This window comes from Pristiophorus japonicus, chromosome 18 (assembly GCF_044704955.1).
Source record: "Pristiophorus japonicus isolate sPriJap1 chromosome 18, sPriJap1.hap1, whole genome shotgun sequence".
NCBI classification, from domain to species: Eukaryota; Metazoa; Chordata; class Chondrichthyes; family Pristiophoridae; genus Pristiophorus; species Pristiophorus japonicus.
This window is the reverse complement of record NC_091994.1, coordinates 106,845,489-106,869,272: the sequence shown is the minus strand read 5'-3', so window position 1 is coordinate 106,869,272 and position 23,784 is coordinate 106,845,489. Positions and strand designations below refer to the sequence as shown.

The following is a 23,784-nucleotide window of genomic DNA, read 5'->3' as shown; positions in this document are numbered from 1 at the left end:
TGCATCCGCTATTTCCAAGGCCACCTCCTTAAGTACTCTGGGATGCAGTCCATCAGGCCCTGGGGATTTATCGGCCTTCAATCCCATCAATTTCCCCAACACAATTTCCCGACTAATAAGGATTTCCCTCAGTTCCTCCTCCTTACTAGACCCCCCGACCCCTTTTATATCCGGAATGTTGTTAGTGTCCTCCTTACCGAACCAAAGTACTTGTTCAATTGGTCTGCCATTTCTTTGTTCCCCGTTATGACTTCCCCTGATTCTGACTGCAGGGGACCTACATTTGTCTTTACTAACCTTTTTCTCTTTACATATCTATAGAAACTTTTGCAATCCGCCTTAATGTTCCCTGCAAGCTTCTTCTCGTACTCCATTTTCCCTGCCCTAATCAAACCCTTCGTCCTCCTCTGCTGAGTTCTAAATTTCTCCCAGTCTCCGGGTTCGCTGCTATTTCTGACCAATTTGTATGCCACTTCCTTGGCTTTAATACTATCCCTGATTTCCCTTGATAGCCACGGTTGAGCCGCCTTCGCTTTTTTATTTTTACGCCAGACAGGAATGTACAATTGTTGTAATTCATCCATGCGGTCTCTAAATGTCTGCCATTGCCCATCCACAGTCAACCCCTCAAGTATCATTCGCCAATCAATCCTAGCCAATTCGCGCCTCATACCTTCAAAGTTACCCTTCTTTAAGTTCTGGACCATGGTCTCTGAATTAACTGTTTCATTCTCCATCCTAATGCAGAATTCCACCATATTATGGTCACTCTTCCCCAAGGGGCCTTGCACAACGAGATTGCTAATTAATCCTCTCTCATTACACAACACCCAGTCTAAGATGGCCTCTCCCCTAGTTGGTTCCTCGACATATTGGTCTAGAAAACCATCCATTATGCACTCCAGGAAATCCTCTTCCACCGTATTGCTTCCAGTTTGGTTAGCCCAATCTATGTGCATATTAAAGTCACCCATTATAACTGCTGCACCCTTATTGCATGCACACATAATTTCCTGTTTGATGCCCTCCCCAACATCACTACTACTGTTTGGAGGTCTGTACACAACTCCCACTAACGTTTTTTGTCCTTTGGTGTTCTGCAGCTCTACCCATATAGATTCCACATCATTCAAGCTAATGTCATTCCTAATTATTGTATTAATCTCCTCTTTAACCAGCAATGCTACCCCACCTCCTTTTCCTTTTATTCTATCCTCCCTGAATGTTGAATACCCCTGGATGTTGAGTTCCCAGCCCTGATCATCCTGGAGCCACGTCTCCGTAATCCCAATCACATCATATTTGTTAACATCTATTTGCACAGTTAATTCATCCACCTTATTACGGATACTCCTTGCATTAAGACACAAAGCCTTCAGGCTTGTTTTTTTAACACCCTTTGTCCTTTTAGAATTTTGTTGTACAGTGGCCCTTTTTGTTCTTTGTCTTGCGTTTCTCTGCCCTCCACTTTTTCTCATCTCCTTTCTGTTTTTTTTCTTTTATCTCCTTTTTGTTTCCCTCTGTCTCCCTCCATTGGTTCCCATCCCCCTGCCATATTAGTTTAACTCCTCCCCAACAGTACAAGCAAACAATCCCCCTAGCACATTGGTTCCGGTCCTGCCCAGGTGGAGACCGTCCGGTTTGTACTGGTCCCACCTCCCCCAGAACCGGTTCCAATGCCCCAGGAATTTGAATCCCTCCCTGCTGCACCACTGCTCAAGCCACGTATTCATCTGTGCTATCCTGCGATTCCTACTCTGACTAGCACGTGGTACTGGTAGCAATCCCGAGATTACTACTTTTGAGGTCCTACTTTTTAATTTACCTCCTAGCTCCTTAAATTCATTTCGTAGGACCTCATCCCTTTTTTTTACCTATGTCGTTGGTACCAATGTGCACCACGACAACTGGCTGTTCTCCCTCCCTTTTTAGAATGTCCTGCACCCGCTCCGAGACATCCTTGACCCTTGCACCAGGGAGGCAACATACTATCCTGGAGTCTCGGTTGCGGCCACAGAAACGCCTATCTATTCCCCTAACAATTGAATCCCCTATCACTATCACTCTCCCACTCTTTTTCCTGCCCTCCTGCGTAACAGAGCCAGCCACGGTGCCATGAACCCTCCCCTGATGAGTCATCTCCCTCAACAGTACTCAGAGCAGTGTATCTGTTTTGCAGGGGGATGACCGCAGGGGACCCTTGCACTACCTTCTTTGCACTGCTCTTCCTGCTGGTCTTCCATTCCCTATCTAGCTGTGTACCCTTCTCTTGTGGTATGACCAACTCGCTACATGTGCTACTCACGTCATTCTCAGCATCGTGGATGCTCCAGAGTGAATCCACTCTCAGCTCCAACTCCGCAACGGTGACCGTCAGGAGCTGGAGGTGGATACACTTCCTGCACACGTAGTCCCCAGGGACACTCGAGTCGTTCCTGTGTTCCCACATGGTACAGGAGGAGCATAACACCCGACCGAGTTCTTCTGCCATGACTTAACCTTTCGATAGGCAACAATAATGTTAAAGTTTACTCACTGTTAAAGAGAAGAAAGAAAAACTACTCACCAATCACCAGCCAATCACTTACCCCTTTGGCTGTGACGTCACCTTTCTGTTTCTTTTTATTTCTCTTTTGCCTTCTCTTTCTAGCTGCACAAGTACGCCTTTTATAGGCCTCCGACCCCGGACTCGCGCCTCACCAACTGCCGCCGCCTCTCGCTGCCGCTGGGCCTTTTATAGGCCTCCGACCCTGGACTCGCGCCTATCCAACTGCCCAACATATATGTTTCAATGTGATCACCTCCCATTCTTCTAAACTCTGGAGAGTGTAGGCCCTCTACTCAGTCTCTCCTCCGAGGACAACCCTCTTATTCCAGGAACATTTGAAATTGACATCTTAATTGTGCAGTGATGATTTTTAAGTTTATTATGCCTGATGAATGTTAGCCAAAAGTGTACTTTAGCTTTATGTTCATGAAGCAGTTACCATTTAGTTAGGTTGACCAAAGTAAATATTATTTGATAATTCATTATCCCTTCTTTGATTCCTAACAGGAGATCAGTAGGCCAAATTCACCATCTGAAGGAGAGAGTTCTGACAGCCGCAGTGTTAATGATGAAGGAAGCAGTGATCCAAAGGATATTGATCAGGACAATCGCAGCACATCACCAAGTATACCAAGCCCAAGGGACAATGAGAGTGATTCTGATTCTTCTGCACAGCAACAAGTATTACAGTCTCAGCCTCCAGTACATCAGAGTCCGTGTGCCTCTCTGCCACTAACACCACTGGAACCACCACAAATGCCCCCTCCGGCATCTTCCTGTGCTGTACCAGTTCCTCAACAATTGTCCCCAGTTTCGCAGCCTCGAAGTCAGACGCCACCTCATTCGCTGCTCCAGCCTGCCCCACAGCTTCACCCCCAGAGACTAACATCACCGCACGCTCCAATTCAACAACTGTTACAACCTCAATCGCAACCTCTCCCCCAGACACAGCCTCCGCTTCATGCCCAGGTGCAACCATTGCCTCACTCTCTGCAAGCTCAGCCTCACATCCAGCATCAACTGCAAGGTCCGCCATTCTCCATCAATCCTCAGCCTCCACAGCCTCAGATACAGCAGGCTTCTGCCCAGGCGCCGACGGCAACACACCCACAGCAGCACACTCCTACACAAGTCCAAACGCAGCCTCCACCACCACCACCACCCCAAGCACAACCGCTATCGCAGCCCCCAAGGGAGCAGCCTTTGCCTCCTGCTCCTGTGACTATGCCTCATATCAAACCACCACCCACTACCCCAATTACTCCTGTTTCTAATCCACAGTCACACAAACCACCAACCCACCTTGCAGGACCACCTCCATTCCCACAAATGCCTTCAAATCTTCCACCTCCTCCAGCTTTAAAACCATTGAGTTCCCTCTCCAACCACCATCCTCCCTCTGTTCATCCACCTCCATTGCAGCTGATGCCGCAAACTCAACAGATTCAGCCTCCTCCTGCTCAACCCCCAGTATTAACGCAGGCCCAGAGCCTCCCGGCGACTACAACTCATCCTCAAGCAGTATCTCACCAAGTTCCTTCTCAGCCCCCATATGGCCAGCATTCTTTCATCCCAACGGGGGCTCCTACCATCGCATCTTCATCAGCCTCCTCCGCATCCAGTGTTGCACCCATTTCTACCATTCAGCCTACAGGTTCCATTGTTACATCTCTGTCTTCCGCTGGGAACATTACAACCGCTGCTCCTGCCACAATGACCAGCATTCAAATTAAAGAGGAAATCCAGGACGAGCCAGAGGAACCAGATAGTCCACCACCGTCTCCAAACAGGAGTCCATCTCCAGAGCCAACAATTGTTAGCACACCAAGCCATGCCAGCCAGTCAGCCAGGTAGCATTTATTTTTTGTATTCAGTAATGCTGGTAGCTTTAGAAAATACACACAAACAGCATCTATTTTTTTTAAATTGTGGGCGGTGTAATTATTTCATAGAATCATAGAAATTTACAGCACGGGAGGAGGCCATTCAGCCCATCGTGTCCCTGCTGGCTGACAAAGAGCCATCCAGCCGAATCTCACTTTCCAGCTCTTGGTCCGTAGCCCTGTAGGTTACGGCACTTCAAGTGCATATCCAAGTACTTTTTAAATGTGATGAGGATTTCTGCCTCTACCACCCTTTCAGGCAGTGAGTTCCAGACCCCCAGCACCCTCTGGGTGAAAAAAGTTCTCCTCAAATCCTCTAAACCTCCTACCAACGATTTAAAATCTATGCCCCCTAGTTATTGACCCCTCTGCTGAGGGAAATAGGTCCTTCCTGTCCACTCTATCTAGGCCCCTCATCATTTTATACACCTCAATTAGGTCTCCCCTCAGCCGTCTCCTGTTCCAAAGAAAACAACCCCAGCCTATCTAATTTTTCCTCATAGCTAAAAATTCTCCAGACCAGGCAACATCCTCGTAAATCTCCTCTGTACCCTCTCTAGTACAATCACATCTTTCCTGTAATGTAGTGACCAGAACTGCACGCAATACTCTAGCTGTGGGCTAACTAGTATTTTATATAGTTCAAGCATAACCTTCCTGCTCTTGCATTCTATGCGTCGCCTAATAAAGGCAAGTGTCCCATATGCCTTCTTAACCACCTTATCTACCTGGCCTGCTACCTTCAGGGATCTGTGGACCTGCACTCCAAGGTCCCTCTGTTCCTCTACACCCCTCAGTGTCCTACCATTTAATGTGTATTCCCTTGCCTTGTTGGCCCTCCCCAAATGCGTTACCTCACACTTCTCCGGATTGAATTCCATTTGCCACTATTCTGCCCACCTGACCAGTCCATTGATATCTTCCTGCAGTCTACAGCTTTCTTCTTCTTCTTTATTTCATTTCAATTCTCTTCATTTATTGTTGCAAGAGATTTACCTTCTCAAAAATACTTGTTGAAAGCACTGGTTATTTTTTTTTCTCCAGCAGAATGGAGTAAGTGTTATGTGGTGGAAAAACAGATTTTGTTTCAGCGATGTTTACATTTCTCCGTTAATCAATTGTGCTTCACTTTAGGTTCATCAAACATTTAGATCGTGGCTACAACTCCTGTGGAAGAACAGATTTCTACTTTGTACCGCTGCAAGGTTCAAAACTGGCCAAGAAGCGGGAAGAAGTGATAGAAAAGGCCAGGCGAGAAGCTGAGCAGAAGGCCAGAGAAGAGAAAGAGAAAGAAAAGGAAAAAGAAAAAGAGAGGGAAAGAGAACGGGAACGAGAAAGGGAAGCTGAGAGAGCAGCGGTAGGTGCTCCTTGTCGGAGTGGCTGAATTGTTTCTGACTTGGGGCCATAAGTATAAGCTGGTCACTAATTAATCAATCCAATCGGGAATTCAGGAGAAACTTCTTGACCCAGAGAGTGTTTAGAGTCTAGAACTCGTTCCCACAGGGAGTGGTTGAGGCGTACAGCATAGATGCATTTAAGAGGAAGCTAGATAAACACACGAAGGAGAAAGATATAAAGTGTATGGTGATGGGGTTCGATGAAGAGGGGAGGGAAGAGGCTCGCTTAGAGCATAAAGGCCGGCACGGACCAGTTGGGCTGAATGACCTGGTTCTGTGCTGTAGACTCTTTGTGATTCCATGTAACCTTACTGATAGTGTAGGATATTGTTATTGTGTGGCGCTAGTATAGGTGAACTCCTGTTAGGTGTTCAATAGATTTTCTGTCAATTTGCTGAGTAGGAGCTGCAGGCCCTTTCTGGAAGGGATGGGCAACATGGCTGTGATTCATCCTGGACACTGTCATGTATTTTCTAACAAACCTACTCTGGCAGAGATCTAGCAACAGGTTGTCCGCCCTGCTCATTTACCTGTGAAATGGATGGCGGATGAATCTAATGGAAAGCAAGAAAAATAATTTATAAAAATGGAGAGTTGCAGAAATTTGAATAGCTAACTGCTCCCATTAGCTACCTCGATATCTGTTTCATGTTGCACCAGCTCATTTTGCCAGTTAGCAAGCCTGGAAATTAGATGTAGTGACATTTTATAACCTGACCCACTTACGATTGAAGAATTATGTTGGATTGAAACATCATTGAAAAATACAAAATTCTTACAGGACTTAACAGGGTAGATGCAGGGAGGATGTTTCCCCTGGCTGGGGAGTGTGGAACCAGGATAAGGGGTCAGCCATTCACGACTGAGATGAGGAGAAATTTCTTCACTGAGGGTGGTGAATCTTTGGAATTCTCTACCCCAGAGGGCTGTGAAGGCTCAGTTGTACGTAGAGATGGATAGACTTTTGGATATTAAGGGATATGGGGATAGTGCAGGAAAGTGGAGATGAGGTTGAGGATCAGCCAGGATCTTATTGAATGGCGGAGCAGGCTCGAGGGGCCGAATGGCCGACTTCTGCTCATATTTCTTATGTTCTTATTAGATACAATAATCCTACTCAGTACAATTCTGCTCATTTCAAAAAGCAATGTAAACCATCTGCAATATAGTCCATAGCTCTAAACTGGATGGCAGAAATTTTGTTCATATCCAGTTCGAGATGAGATGTATGAAGTTTTGAGCCAATGATAGAAATATTGAAGAATATTATTCAAAATAATAAGTCAAATATTGGCAATTAAAGTTAGCAGAAGTGGTCAGTGTTGTAAAACTATGTATGTTAAATCTCTGTTTTGCTCATCATTTTTTCAATTCCATGAACAATTTTCAATAGTACACTTGCTACATATCTGATTAAATCATAGTTTGTCTTTGTGTCATTTCAAATGATGAGCGTTGTATGTGATATCTACAAAAATGCATTATTACAAATAAATACAGAGAATACTGTAAATACACAGCAGGCCAGTCAGCAGCTGGAATGAGAAAGGATGTGTTATGGTGTTTCTGGTGTACAGAGGTAAAAAAAAAAAGGGTGGGGGGGGCGAAAGAGGAAAAATCAGCAGCTACACCATAGAATCATAGAAATTTACGGCACAGAAGGAGGCCATTCGGCCCATCGTATCCGCGCCGACCGACAAAGAGCTCCAGCCTAATCCCACTTTCCAGCTCTTGGTCCGTAGCCCTGTAGGTTACGGCAATTCAAGTGCATATCCAAGTACTTTTTAAATGTGATGAGGGTTTCTGCCTCTACCACCCTTTCAGGCAGTGAGTTCCAGACCCCCACCACCCTCTGGGTGAAATAAGTTCTCCTGATCTCTCCAATCCTTCTACCAATTACTTTAAATCTATGTCCCCTGGTTGTTGTCCCCTCTGCTAAGGGAAGTAGGTCCTTCCTATCCACTCTATCTCGGCCCCTCATAATATTATACACCTCAATTAAATCTCCCCTCAGCCTCCTGTGTTCCAAAGAAAACAACCCCAGCCTATTCAATCTTTCCTCAGAGCTAAAATTCTACAGTCCTGGCAAGATCCTTGTAAATCTCCTCTGTTTCCGTTCTAGTGCAATCACATGCTTCTTATAATGTGGTGACCAGAACTGTGCAAGCATAGAAAGGAAGTTAATAGGTTAAATTACCTGACAACTGTCAAGTTAGATAATGCTGACTGACCTGCTGTGTATTTCCAGCATTTTTTTATTTCAGACTCGCAGTCTTTGCAGTTTACTTTTTCTACGCATTACAACTTGTTCCCTTTCCTTCAGCAGAAAGCATCTAGCTCCTCTCATGAGGCCCGCATGGCAGAATCTCAACTTGTTGGGCCAACTCATTTAAGGCCTTCATTTGAGCCACCGCCGACGACCATTGCAGCTGTGCCTCCATACATTGGACCAGACACCCCAGCACTACGGACTCTCAGTGAATATGCAAGGCCACATGTCATGTCTCCAACCAATCGTAACCATCCATTCTTTGTTCCATTAAATGCCTCTGATCCAATCCTTGCTTACCACATGCCTAGCCTCTACAGTGCTGACCCCGCAATGAGAGAACGAGAACTCCGCGAGCGAGAGATACGGGAGAGAGAGATTCGTGAGAGGGAGTTCCGTGAAAGGATGAAGCCAGGCTTTGAGGTTAAGCCACCTGAACTGGACGGTCTGCACCCAGCTGCTAATCCCATGGATCCATTTGCTCGGCATGGTGCATTAACAATCCAGCCAGCAACAGGTGCTCATCCATTCCCTCCCTACCACCATGGATTGAATCCACTGGAAAGGGAAAGACTTGCACTTGCAGGCCCTCAGCTGCGGCCTGAAATGTCTTATGCTGACAGACTGGCAGCAGAAAGGATACATGCTGAACGCATGGCGTCACTTGCAAATGATCCACTTACAAGACTACAGATGTTCAATGTGACGCCACATCACCACCAGCATTCACACATACATTCACACTTACACCTACATCAGCAAGATCCATTGCATCAAGGTGAGTGGATTCTGATTATTCACAACCAAAAAGGTTGTCAGCAGTATGTTGCCCTTGTGTTTCTCTGTGTGCTAAAATATGTAGAAGCATTCTGAATGTGATACAAGTGATGGTGAACGAGTACAACTGGGATGCTTCTGATACCACAACTTCAGTGGAACACTTTTACAGCTCCCTCACTGATGAGGAATACATGTAAAGCACTGGCCTTATGATGGAATGATTCTTAAATACAGGGAGGTAGAGATCCCGCGTTGGGTACATTCGGGAAATTTGCGCCCAAAATGTGCTCGAAATTGCACGGGTTAAGGTTACAGTTCAATTTCCGCTAAAAAAAAATTATCTGCATAATCACCAACGTAAATTCTTCCATGAACCCACACAATCAAACAGCGTAAAAGAACGTCATCGTTTTATTTCCTTTCCATTAAAATATATTCATTGATGTATTTAAGATTGGTAACCTGGTCCACTTTTATTAATACAACTGAAAATGGGTTTATCACCAAAAATATGCATTTTAATAAGAGTGTCGAGTCCTTCGCCTGTGAGTAAACTAAAATCACTGATAATTACTTTTTAAAAAAATACTATTGAACCGTTTACTATTTTCGTGAGTGTGCACTCATCGGTTTCTCAGTGAGTTAAGCATTTTTTGATTTGACAAAACGTCACAAACATGCCCACTAGTGCATGTGCGCCGAAGAAAATTACCACAATTTGAAAAGCCTTCCCTAACCAGCACAATCGTCAGAATCTCGCAATGTTGACCTCGGGAGCGTGGCCTAATCCGGACATATTGAATCTTGAACCGGCCTTAAAAGATCGTGGAAACTCGAATGCAAGTGGTTTTGAGTGTAAGTCGTGTTTATAGTTTCCTGATCTTTTGCTCTGGTTTGGCCGAAACTGGAGCAGAACTCTACCCCAGTATTCTGAAAGCAATGGTGTACTATATAATGTACCTTGCATTACGGCTTTTTATTTCACTAATATTAAAAGCTCAAAGCATAAGCCACACAAATGCAAGGAGTTATAAATGTGGCCTTCGCCGCCAGTGAAAAGAGTGATAAAAACAGCATTGCCATAGTGATTTCAGATGTAATATACAAGTCATTGGGATAAGGTTTAAAAGCATTCCTTCACCAATTGTGTGATGATGCACTGTTAAATTGCAGTTCATTTGTATGTTTTTTAGAATGATGGGTGGTTGGGTTGAATTAAGATTGTGTAAGTAGTCCTGAATTAGCATTACTCATGGTTACGCAAGTTCAAAACGAAATAGAGGAGTCCATCTGTAACTTAGTATTTTTTACAATCTGAACCTGTTCACTTTCTCCTGTGTTTCTCCGAACTGAAAATGCAGAGTGATAAAGGCACTGCACAGATGAAGGACAGTGGTTATGGAGCATTATAAGCACAATAGACATGGTGTAACATTAGGAAAAAACCTGCACATTCTGTAGTTTACCAATATTTTCAGGGAATGCAAAGGGGTAAAGTGCTAATGTATAAACCAGTAAATGTTTGCATTCAAAGCTATCACCAATGATTCCTGATTTCAGAAAATGCTCTCAGTACTCAATATAATGAGCTGCCTAGCTTTACAAACTCAAACAGACAGTATTGTGTTTCCTTGGCAACGCGAGTTCACCACAATTCAGCATTGGATTCTAATGCATAAATGCCAATTGTTTTCAAATCCTCAGCTGCATAATTTGGTTATTTAAAAAAAAAATGTTTTCATAAAATTGGAATGGTTAATAAAACTGTACAACTGCAGAAGAAGGCACTTGCCTTTGTGTTGAGAGGGCACATTCTCGACTCCCACTTACAGGAATTGCTGAGCTAAGGCCTCGCAGTTGTGAAGCGTGGGAGGAAATCTCAAGAAGGCACACTCAACACTGAGGTAAGTGTCTCAGTACACCATTAGAAAATCTGAATGTTTTTTCACAGTCCCCTTAATCAGTGAACAGTGCTGAACCGCTTTGGCTGATATGGTGAAATGTGAACTTGCATAATGGGATTCAGTGTAGAAATTTGAATCTTCTGAGTTAGCTGCAAATGTGGATAAGATAGGCCATTGGTTGCCAGAAAATACAAACTGAGCAAGACAAAGGTAATATCTGTATGATTATTGTATCTCACTCGGTCCTGGGGAAGCTGATTGGAGGGACATCGATTTACCTCTTCGCTGATGTTTGATCCAAACCGTTCACGCCCTTGTAGATTCAACTGGATTATAATCTGTAACATCGGGTTCCTCATTTTTCTTACTTATGATCTGTCTGCCTGCTCTACTAATTATTAAAAAATAATATCCATTTATCAGGTGGTGATCATGTATGTGCAATACTGTCACCAGTGCGTCACTTTATTCTGTTTACTTTCTGATTCAATCCTATTGTGAGTAACTCGACACGTAATTTGTGTTTGGGTGGCATTGCTCAAGCCCGTATTACCTTTACAGGTTTTACTGTAACCTAATCACCTTTACTCCCTTTGGTATGTCTTTGCTCTTGGTCTGTTTTAATTTTCTGGTCTATCAGGGTCGCCTTTCCACTCCACAACCTGCACAGTTGCTTCTGCGTAAGTGGGCACTTTTGTTGTTTAAAATTGCAAGCAGGATATTTACGCGTGTACCGATGTGCACACCAGATTGTTTAAAACTGCAAGCAGGATATTTACACCTGTACCTGTGTGCACACTGGTGCAAACTTTCAAATGAGCAACTATAATGTTAGCTAAACAATTAGCTTTATTTTAATTTTATATGTTAGAATCGTGAATCTGGAATAAGAAGAGCAGAAGGTCTATAGAGTTTCATGTACATAGCTTTGGGGGAAGGCCATATAATAGCTATTTATTTAGAAGTGCATGGTGAGTAGACTGGTCTCGAGTGAAAGGACAGTTTGCTCATCTATTGTACCACTTTCCGATGATCTATATTTTTATTTTATAAACAGTGCCAATAAATCAAAGACACATTCCTGGAACCTTGGGCAATAGTGCCACCAGACAAGGACTTGAGCTACAACAGTGTGTTGTAAAGTGCCTCTAACGCTATTTATAAATAGGGCAATCGCTTCATGGGAGATCATCTGTTTATTTTTAAATTCAGTATTCCTCTTTCAGTAACTCTATGCTTCATAGTTATCTATCTCCTCATTAGACCATTCCGTTGTACTTTTTAAAAAAACTAACAGTGCTCTGATACACAACTCAAGTTTTACAGATCCGTTGTGGATCACTTTTATCTCAAAAACACAATGACATTGCCCAGTACATCCATTCGTCAGTCTTTGGAATTCAGTTTGGAGTCCAAATCTCAAACAAAAAGCTGCACTTTCAAAGCTCAGAAGAATTTTGTCCAACACAGGAGGTCATCGAAGTTTGATGGGCCATGGTTTCCCCAACTCATGATTCCAGATTGAATTGTTTGATTCTTCTGCAGTTGGGGATACTTAGAAAATGTCAATGTGGTTTCAAAACCCCGTTTCGTGAGAGTCTGCTGGCTGAAGCATCAGCTTGACCTAAGTACTGATATAATAGAGCCTTTATCATCATCAGCCAACTCTGCTCACTGTCCTGACAGCACCGGTTTTAGTGAACCTTTACATGATGTTTCAGGTCACGGTTCACTATTAAATCTATTGCCGTTTCATTTCTTTTATTTGCTCCACCTGTTTACATAACTCATGTTTTCCAGAGAATAAGCAAAAGTAATATTGATATAATTTAAGCTGCAAGTAATCTTGGTAATGACATCCAACCCCATCCCTGAAATAGGTGGCTGACTTCAAAAGCAATTGTTTCCTGACCGGAATATCTTCCTTTCTTGAGGCTTTGCTTCATCAGCATCTCCGTTTCATAACGACAATATCATTCATTTTATTAAATCTTGTTGCTTTCTATACTCCCACCGTGTTGGAACACGTAGAATAAATGAGCAGTCATCATCAGTTTTCATTCACAGATAAATGCTGAATGAGATCAGCATATTGACCTCCTACTGACCCTTGCAGCAATGGTGACCATTTCCCACCGGGAGTGTAATATTCAGCTGCAGTCTAGGCTGACCTCAATCAGATAATACATCATGGATATTATTTCCATAAATTTGGAGCAAAAAAAAAATCATTGGTGTCCCTGGCTAAATAAAGCAGTATTGATTCTACTTGGGCGGACTTGATTTGTGGAGTTGTTAAAATTGAAACTCTATAGACCTTTCACTCTTCTTCTTCCAGATTCACTATTCTATCATTTATACTCGCCTCTGAGTCAGAAGGTTGTGGGTTCAAGTCCCACTCCAGGGACTTGAGCACAGAAATCTAAGCTGATACTTCCAGTGCGGTGCTGAGGGAGTGCTGCACTGTCGGAGGTGCCGTCTTTCAGATGAGACGTTAAACCGAGGTCCCGTCTGCGCTCTCAGTTGGACATAAAAGATCCCATGGCACTATTTTGAAGAAGAGCAGGGGAGTCCTCTCCAATGTCCTGGCCAATATTTATCCCTCAATCAACATAACAAAAAAAACAGATAATCTGGTTAAATGTCACATTACTGTTTGTGGGAGTTTGCTGTGCGCAAATTGGCTGCCGCGTTTCCCACATTACAACAGTGACTACACTCCAAAAGTACTTCATTGGCTGTAAAGCACTTTGAGATGTCCGGTGGTTGTGAAAGCCGCTATATAAATCCAAGTCTTTTTTACATCACGTACAGTTCCTCTCAAGATTTTGCACGGCTGGTTTGGTTCTTTAAAGGAACAAATTGTCAATTAAAAGTTTTTAAAATTTTCAGAGCAGATACATTCTTGGCTCTTTAGCCCAGAAAAGACTCCAATTTAAAAGGCTGCAATGCCAGATGGAAAAGATTTATTTTGTGGTGTTAATCCAATCATTTTTTAGCCATATATTAAGGCATTCCAACAACCTGACTTGCAACACTTTTTTGGTGAACAACTCATTAATAGCTCTGCTAAAGTTCATTTAAACAAAGTAAGAACTTGCATTTATATAGCACTTTATTTGACCTCAGGTCATCCCAACATGCTTTATAGCCAATAAAATACTTTTGAAGTGTAGTCACTTTCGTAACATAGGAAACGCAGCAGATAATTTGAGCAAGCAAGCTCCCACAAACAGCATTGTGATGATGACCAGATAATAGGTGTCAGCCTTGGCTCAGTGGCAGGTGGGACAGCGGGAGGTGGGCCGATCGCGGCTAGCAAGAGGTTGTGAGTGCTGTGGAGGCGATAGGAGTGCTCCTGCTCCTCATGGCTCCCAAAGGAAGGTACTCAGAATTTTGTTCAAAAAGAACTTGCCTTTAGTTGGCAAGAATAATGGCCGGGGTGGGTTCGACACCTTGCTCAGACCAATCTCTAAATAACTAAAATATTTTAGTTATTCGGACCGCCATTTACGTAAGGGACCTAATGCCTGAAATATGACCCAGCCCAATTTCAGGTCAGCGTTTTTCAGGCGTACAAGGGTTGCGGGACCTTAGTCCCAAAATTGGGTCTTGCAACAAGGACCAATTTCTGCCCCAAGGATATTGAATTTAATGCGTTGGGGGTCAGGGAGCTGATGTTGATAAGCAAAAACGATGTCCTAAGCAAGTAGGACTGAGGATACCTGCAGTAGACACGTTCGAGTTATGAATGAATGTTGGAGGATGGGAGGCCAGCAAGGAGATTGTTACAAGCCTAAAGGGTACAAGAGCGCATATAAGTGTTTCAGCAGGGGAGTCCTGAGGTAGTGGCAGAAGCCAGCAATGATATCATCGAAACTTACAGCACACAAGGAGGCCCTTTGGCCTGCCGTGACTGTGCCGGCTCTTTGAAAGAGCAGCCATGCTTTGTCCCACATCCCCGTCTTTTGTCTGTAACCCTGTAAGCCCCTCCTCAAGTCCCGGTCCAACTCCCTTTTAAAATCGATTATGGAATCCGCTTCCACCACCTTTCCAGGTAGAGGTGGAAGTCAGCGGTCTTGGTGATGGATAGGATCAAACGGCATGTCAAGATTGCAAACAACCTGGTTCAGCCTAAGAAAGTGGCTAGGGTATGGGATGATACTAGTTTGTTATAGACGACTTTTACAACTTTGTTGCTCAACTCTGCGACCTCTTGCATTGACTTAAAAGATAAAAACAGTACAGTTTCTTTTGCTGTGTTTGAGGTTCTTTCGCACCGCAGTTTCAAAGAGATTTTCTTTTTGCCTTTAAACCAGGTTCAGGAGGTGTGCATCCATTGGTGGATCCTCTAGCAGCTGGGCCACATTTGGCTCGTTTTCCGTACCCACCAGGTGCGATACCTAACCCACTGTTGACCCAGGCTCCACATGAACATGAAATGCTCAGGCATCATCCTGTGTTTGGTAAGAACATCCAGACATTCAAGCAAACTATTTCTCCCCAATTCATTACATGTTAATATTATTGTGAGGTAATCATAGAAAGTTACAGCACCGAAGGAGGCCATTTCGGCCCATCGTGTCCATGCCAGGGAGGACTTGTCTATATTTTAGTTATAGACAGGCTCTTTTCTTTAAGCACACTGCTTTTTAATTAGCATACATGTATAGAAATATTAGTAGGCATTAAATTGTAATTTCTTTTTCTGTTTAACCTGAGCATTTAGCATGTTATGTTTTCCAACCTCTAGCAGCAAAGCAAAGCGACCTTTCTGTCGTCTTCTTGCTTTCAGGTGGACCATACAGAGACCTGCCCGGTGCTATTCCAGCCCCGATGTCAGCAGCACACCAACTGCAAGCAATGCACGCCCAGTCAGCAGAATTGCAGAGACTAGCCATGGAACAACAGTGGCTACATGGCCATCACCATATGCACGGAGGTCCCCTTCCTGGACAAGAAGACTATTACAGGTAGGAATGGCTGGATCCTGCTATGGTTGTAGTATTCTTCCTTGGAAATAGATATCTTTATAAGTTGCACTAATTCAAACTCAACCAACTCGAGATTATTCTGCCCTTTTATTGATTTACTTTACCCATTTTGAATCTGAACGTTGATAGTTGGTGAGTCATAAATATTGTGAAAACTGATCTCATGCCCCAGAGAGCAGTTGAGTTTGTCCATCGAGCGCTGGGATGCTAATTTGTGTCTGTAATTTCTCAGTTTAAAATTCAGTTGTGAATAGCTGCCTTCAACACTTCTTTCTGAATAGCATCTTCCCAGAGCTGAATGGGGGCAAACGATAATTTGCTGTCTTAAAATTGATATGCAAGTTTTTTTTACGCTCTGGCATAACTGTGAACGTACACTATCCTTTGACGGTATGATCGTCCTTAACACAGCAATATGTTTTTTTTTTCCCAAATGAATAAACATTTCAATGTTTTCATTTGCTGTTTTGGATGCACGTTGAACGGTGTTGGTGCGTCTGATGCTTTTAGCACTCACTTTTGGTACTGACTTTTCCAGGATCATGGCAGGTCCAGAGGGAATTTTATTTTTTTTAAGAAGTATTTTAAAACATTCAAACTTGTTTTTTTTTTAAATGAAGAAAGAGAAAATTTGACTCCTGTTTAGGATGAGAGGCAAGTAAACACATATCAAGGGAGGATAGTATCCCTCCTCTGTCTCATGTATTACTGAGCATTTATCAAAATGCTAATTTCCTTGTTCATCTACCTCAGTGAAAATGTCAGTAGTGGAGGGTGAATTTATCTTTGCATTTTGCACACCTGATATCACAACATTCACTGGTAGCAGTGCTGTACAGAGGAAAATGGCAGAACACTGTTACTGTACAGAGGTCATGAACTAAACCTATATGAACCTTTTGAAAATATAAGCTAGAACTCCCCTGTAAATTGAAAATGTTACTAAACAATGCCTCATTGTGCATGAACTACAATAAATAACAGTTGATTAAAAATGTATTTAAATACTAAGTTTAGCAGCCCATGAAAATTATAGTCGTTTTGTTATTGTGTAACCTTTATTTTTCTATTATGATTAATTCTCCCCTCTGCTTTCCAGAAACACCTAACAAAACTGTCACCAAAAAATTTAAAATAATTCATCAAAGTTTAACCAGTGCCCTCCATAACACGGGCTTCCTTTAGAAAATGACGAAATTCAAAATCACCCATGTGCTCATCTATCTCTAAAAAGCAATGTCACCTCAATGCTGTGTCAGATTCTAAGCCTCGAGTTCCTCAGTGCTATCACTTATGAGACCTTGGTTTCTTTTTTAACTATACCATTCACATGCCTATTCACACATCTAGAAGAAGTAATGTTTCACTTTGCAAACTCAAAGTCATCCGTGTACGATATTTATCAGACTTGGCCCTTTCAAAAAATCGCAGGTTTAAGAAACACCATGCATTAGACCATGCAGATCTAAACATTCTGTATTTGGGCACCACCCTGTTAGCCCAGTAACTTACAGATGTTTTATTGAATTTCCACTTAACTTGATCAGCAATGAGGTCACCCAATGATTCAGCAACACAAGGCGCTTCTCGGGAGCGTTATCAAACAAAATTTGACATTCACCAGACAATTGCATTAAGTGATACGCTACTGACCCACAAAGACCAGGTAGCTCCCAGATTCGATCCCCAGTGTGTGCTGATTTCGGCCAGGGTGATATTGGAGGTGCTACACTTGGTCTTAGTGCCCAGCACCTTAAGGATTGAAAGGGGAGAAAATCAGCAAAAAAAAAAATTAAAACTTTACACAGACTTTTTCTCATCAAACTCTTGGTTCCTTTCAATATTAGGCAAGGTGGAAACCCTAGCTGCATCCGTTTATGTACCCATAAACACTGACTTGTGAACTCTGTGAGGTAAAGACTTCTCATTAGATTGCAGCAAAACTTGTAAGTGACTTACTCTCATCAGATATTGGACTTGTTTCAAAAAATTAGCATGGTGAAAACTTGCCATTTGTGTTTTGATTTTGAAAGTAGCCCCTAAACATGCTGCTAAAATATGCAGCGTGCCAAAAAAAACCCTCACGTGCCTAGCACCAGTGCAAAATGCAAATCTCAAAATAGTGCACAAGCACGAAAAAACTGCAGACATATTTGTGCTAAAACACCTTTGTGCTACGTTAAATTTTTGAAACTAAGGACCTTTTTAATCTACGCCAACGACATTTGCATGTCTGTGTTTACTTTCTTCTCATGACATTTTCGAATGATTTCCATAACATTCTCGTGTGGGGTGTTGGTATGAGCTCACAGTTCACTTATTGCTGTAGCAGCTGAGAAGCCAAGATATTTTCAGCAGCCAGGAGTGTTTTGTTATGGAGTGGGGGCGGTGCGGAGAGGGGGGGCAGGATATAAAATTGTATACTTTACTTTTACAAAGAGACATGGGCAGTCTGTGAGTGAGCAAAACTATGACAAATAGCATCCAACATGGGGAACTGTGACGTCATCCACTTTGGATCCAAGTATCAGAATATTTTCTTAATAGTGAGAGAGGAGCAAGGAGACTTTGGTGTCCATGTGCACAAATTACTAAAAGCTAATCCACAGGTGCAAAAAATAATCTGGAAGGCTAATGGAATGTTGACTTTTATCTCAAGGCGTTGGAATACAAAAGTTGAGGAAGTGATGCTTCAGTTGTGCACAACTTTGATCAAACCCCATCGAGAGTAATGTATTCAGTTTTGGGCACCGAACCTCAGGAATGATGTATTGGCCTTCGAGGGGGTGCAGCGTAGATTCACTAGAATTATACCAGGGCTTAAAGGGTTAAATTGAGATCGGGTTGCATACATTTGGTTTGTATTCCGTTGAGTTTAGAAGATTGAGGGATGATCTAACCGAGGTGTTTAAAGTCATTGATATGGTAGATGCAGAGGAACTGTTTCCTCTTATGAGGGAATCCAGAACAAGGGGGATATAACTTTGCAATTCGAGCTTGGCTATTTAGGAGTGAAATCAGGAAGCACTTTTTCCACACAAAGGGTGGTGGAAATCTGGAACTGTCTGCCCCAAAATGCTGTGAACCCTGAGTCAATTGAAATGTCACGACTGAGATTGGTAGATTTTTGTTCTCGGTAAGGGTATCGAGGGGATTGAGCAAAGGTGAATAAATAGAGTTGAGGTGCAAATCAGGCAGGCTTGAAGCGCTGACTGACTTACACCTGTACAACCATTAAAAGCCAGAAAGAAAACTCTCATCCGTTCTTGATCTGAAAATCCAGAGCAATTCAGGAAAAATTGTGTGGAATTTATCCAGGCAGTTTCCACTAATTCTAGTCGAGATTCTGAATCTCTCACAGGAGTGCATGGGAGCTGCTAAGGCACATGATGTATTCTGGCCTTATAGCGGGAAAATGTCATCGTATTCAGTCTTCGCAAAATTAACTTTTATGTTGAAATGTACGTACTGTCCAACTTGGCCGATAGGTGTAGAGCTTATCTGGTCCATCATGGACCAAATTAAGCCAGCATGATGGAACAAATTTTTAAAAAGCTCTCTTGTCCAACTTTTATTGAATCTGATGGGGGCTCTATATTTTTCCAGTTTTTGGCACAGGTAAGTGAGCAAAACATGCACACTCATTTTAACCTTATACATCTGAAGGTCTAAAAATAGTATCCAAAGGTGTTTATTTTCAAAAGTACACTTCTCTTTCTCTTGCAGTCGGCTGAAAAAAGAGAGTGACAAGCCACTTTAAATCCCGAATCGTACGAAGGCTCGATCACGGGTGCAAGGGTCATTCAACCAGTACTTTGGAAGGAACTCTGACATCCTGCAAGAATGAGAAAAGGAGATCTTACTGAAAAGATTTTACCCCCCCCCCAATCCCCACCACCCCCCCCCAAAAGGATTATATGATTTTATTTTGTTGTAATCATCTGCAGAGGGGGATCATTCAAGGCTGGCTGTGGATCTTTGCACGACATTGTATTCTATAACATGATAGTCGGAAATACACACTGGGTAGTGTTTCCAGCTGTATTGGTACTAGACCGAGTTTCAAGCGGTCACTGCACAATACAACCTAACTAAAACAAAACAGAAAAGGCAAGCAGATTAAGTTCCGAGTATAAGTACTATAGTACGTTTTATGATTCCTTAAATAATATGTAGGATATCTTCATAATTTTAAAGAAAAGTCAAATCTGTGGCATGGCTTTTAGGTTTGTAAATAAAGAAAATTAACCTTGTACGTAAAGGATTAGTTGTGGATTTCTAATTGGATAACAGACGGCAAAGTTTAAGTGTTTTAAACAGCTTCACCTCCTTTAATTAAAGGAGAAGTTAGCTGTATGGTAATGTTTCCTCTGAAGGAGTGTTTTTTTTTTAAAATGTGTCTAGTAGCAGTGGCATGCATCAAAAGGTTGCAGGGATTGTGGTCCAGACAAATGTCAACATAGATTTTAATTAAAATAATAAAATGCTGCATAAATAGTATTTTACTGTCACTAGGTTTGGACATCCCACACCATGCTGGTCAACAGTGCAGACTGATCTCTTGCCAACAGCATGAGAAAATGTAGGCTTCCCATTCTAATCATTAAAAACATTTTCAGTGTCCAAAATATTTAAGAGATGGTTGAATCTTTCATCTCCATTTTATAGTGATGATTCTATGATTTAATATTTTGAAAATTAACTCATTATAAGGAACAAATAAGCTACTTTTATATTTTTGATGCGTTAAACGTAACTTCCAGCATCTTTGCTTTCTTTAAATACTCATTAAAGTATTGCACGTATCTGTGACATCATGCCAATTTTTTGCTTGTCAATTTATTTTGTTATGTGGGGGCCGATAAGCCCGTAATTCGGTATCAGAATCATGGGCATTAAAGTGTCACGTAAGCCATTTTCACAAAATGGGTTGTAACGGTTGGGGAAACTGAAAAAAAGGACCAAAAATATAAGCTGAACTGTTGTCATTATTCTTTACCGTAACCCCACACCCATCATGTCAACTAACAACAGGTCATTGACTAGCTCAGTCCTCTTAACTATAGACATAAATTGTACGCATGTGTACGTTTCTCTCTCGATGGCAACGCTTCCAAGGAGAGAGTAACCTTTTGTATTGAACAGAGAGTTGGATCAAAGGCTTGTGCTTACTGAAATCCGATGGAAAAATCTTTTTTATTTCTGGGATAAATGTTCTGAAAAGGTGCAGAGTTAAAGGATAATGATAGCCAGTCACAAAACATTCAGTTTTGAAGTTCCTTTTATAATATATATCATAGCAGCCATTTTAGTTTTGGGCTCTTAATTACCTTGTGGAAATTTATACTCATTTTTACTTAAAAGTAGCGAAAAATAGTAATACTTAACCAAGATGCACCAGTGTCAGCAGTTTGTGTATCTGAGACACCAGCCAACAGAGCTGGAGTCTCGTCAGTAAAGTAACATTAATTTTAGAGCAGGGGGTTAACAGATCTTGCTTTTGTCAATCACGTTTCTATATCTTTAAACAACTGAAAATATCATTCTTAAAAGTTTTTGCAAGTTTGAGCTTCACATTTTATGGATGAAACTATCACATGTTGTCGGATGCTGAATGCAGAGAGTCTGGTTGATGTCTGTACTGGGTGACTGGTTTCCTGATGGTGCGTATCTGTCTTGCCCCTTGATTTTATCAAGGACTGTATATTGGCCATTGTAGACTGTTATGTGGTGTTCACTGTCATAGGACTGTGTTTAATTAAAAGAAAGAACTGACGCAATGTGCGCACACCCTGGATAGTGACACAATGGTTCAGGTTATTTTTTTCTGCTTTTGTGTTTTCAGAAGTATAATGTTTAATGTTGTCAATGGTCCAGCTTCTTATTTCACTGCAGCATTAGCAGAATGTACATTCTGATGCTAAATTTATATATATCTTGAAGCTTAATGTATATAATAGTAGTTTGCCATGGGATAACACAATGTAAACAAAAAGTAGAAGCAAAGATTGTGAGTCCTGTGTTTTCTCCATTTGAGTATTTTGTAATTTTTGAAATATTTGTGACTTAAATAAACCAAACAGCACTGCAGCATTTATGTTTTCATTTGACTGCACAACTGTAGGAGAGTCAGTGTGCCAGCACACTTCTCATTATTGATTTCCACTGTGGATGCACTAGTGAAAGATGGTTAGTTTTTTAACAATAACTTGTATTGATATTGCATCGTTAACATAGTGAAACGTCCCAAGGTGCTTCACTGGAGTATTATAGACAAAAAAATCTGACACCGAGCTACATAAGGAGAAATCGGGACAGATGACCAAAAGCTTGGTCAAAGAAGTAAGTTTATGAGGAACATCGTAAAGGAGGAAAGAGAAGTGGAGAGGTTTCGGCAGGGAGTTCCAGAGCTTAGGGCCTAGGCAACAGAAGGCACGACCACCAATGGTTGAGCGATTATAATCAGGGATGGTCAAGAGGGCAGAATTAGTGGAGCGCAGACATCTCGGGGCGGGGGGGGACATTGTGGGGCTGGAGGAGATTACAGAGATAGGGAGGGGCGAGGCCATGGAGGGATTTGAAAACAAGGATGAGAATTTGGAAATCGAAATTGAATGATTTTAAATATAATTCCAGTTGGTTAAGTGGCCTTGGAACCCATTTTATATTTGGTGAGTTCTGTAACTTTATCACTTTTTTTTTCCCGAATTTTTATATCTAAGGATTGAGCGGCCTTGCCTTCGCTTGGATAGCTCTGTATGCAGCGACAGGTAATGTGCTCTTAATACAACCAGGGGGCCTAATTTTCTTCTTGTGACATTATGGCCTGGAATTTGTCGTCATTTTGCCTTTGAAACTGACCGCACCTTCGGGATTTAGCACATGCGCGGCCTAACACGGAAATCCTGAAGTTGCGGTCTGGCGCCGTCACAAGCTGCGCTTTCATTTTTATTTTTAAATTTATTCGACTTTATTTCAGGTTTGCCTTTTCCCCGTGTGAGAGCCCCAATCTTTGTTTTGCTCTGTAACATTTTTTAAAAGTTAAAACTTTAGGCGCTTACCCACTTCCTGGTTCGCTGTCTGTGAGAATTCTGCTTTTGATCGGCTGCTTTGACAGCTTGTTGACGCCACAGCAGCTCGCGCTCGGGAATCCCCATTAACTTCTGGTGCTTTGAATTGCGTGTTGGAAAACCCGAACTTCTCAACGCAGAGAATCGCAAGATCTTTGTACGAAACTTACTTCAGGCAACGCCTTTGCTTCGCCGCTGACCGCACACTCTGGGCTTGCATTGTAGCCTTACGTTTATTACACTGAAGAAACTTACATTCCTGACCTTGTTGACATCTGGGTCCTGAAACTACATCATGGTTTGGTAGCAGACAAACACCTTAGCAAGTTCATTTGAGATTCCGCTCTCCTATCTTATACCAATCAGGATGAATGGGAAGCCTTGTTACAACATTCAGGAGAGGAGTTTGCATATTCCATCCTAGGAATCACTGGGGAACATAGTTTGACCGTTCCACAATATCTTTATGGTTCCAGCACCACCATTATTTTTTTTAATTCCTTCCAGGATGTGGGCATCGGCAGCAAGACCAGCATTTATTGTCCATCCCTAATTGCCCTTGAGAAGGTGCTGGTGAGCTGCCTTCTTGAACCGCTGCAGTCCGTGTGGTGAAGGCGCTCCCACAGTGCTGTTAGGGAGGGAGTCCCAGGACTTTGACCCAGCAACGATGAAGGAACGGCCAATATATTTCCAAGTCAGGATGGTGTGTGACTTGGAGGGGACCTTGCAGGTGATGGTGCTCCCATGCATCTGCTGCCCATGTCCTTCCAGTTCGCGGGTTTGGGAGGTGAAGGGTTTTGAGAGATTAAATGAGGAGAAACTGTTTCTACTGGATCGGTTGTCAGAGGATACAGATTTAAGATAATTGTCAAAAGAACCAGAGCGAAGATGAGGAGAACATTTTTTACACAGCGAGTTATGATCTGGAATGCACTGCCT

The 23,784-nt window shown here is 42.4% G+C and overlaps 1 protein-coding gene across 11 annotated transcripts in view; it reads left to right on the top strand.

Annotated features, from left to right (window-relative positions):
- rerea (arginine-glutamic acid dipeptide (RE) repeats a) overlaps positions 1-21,865 on the top strand; it is a 564,590-nt gene extending 542,725 nt beyond the window's left edge. For 5 of the 11 annotated variants that reach the window (XM_070860493.1, XM_070860499.1, XM_070860501.1 and 2 more), the window contains 7 exons: positions 3,056-4,398; positions 5,566-5,788; positions 8,152-8,875; positions 15,101-15,247; positions 15,577-15,754; positions 17,623-17,688; positions 19,502-21,865. In XM_070860493.1, coding sequence (XP_070716594.1) covers positions 3,056-4,398; positions 5,566-5,788; positions 8,152-8,875; positions 15,101-15,247; positions 15,577-15,754; positions 17,623-17,671 — 2,664 coding nt within the window. In that variant the 3' untranslated portion in view covers positions 17,672-17,688; positions 19,502-21,865. Of the gene's footprint in view, positions 1-3,055; positions 4,399-5,565; positions 5,789-8,151; positions 8,876-15,100; positions 15,248-15,576; positions 15,755-17,622; positions 17,722-19,501 lie in introns of all 11 variants that reach the window. The other 6 variants (XM_070860500.1, XM_070860496.1, XM_070860503.1 and 3 more) reach the window with 4 other exon arrangements.
- The last annotated feature ends 1,919 nt before the right edge of the window (positions 21,866-23,784 follow it).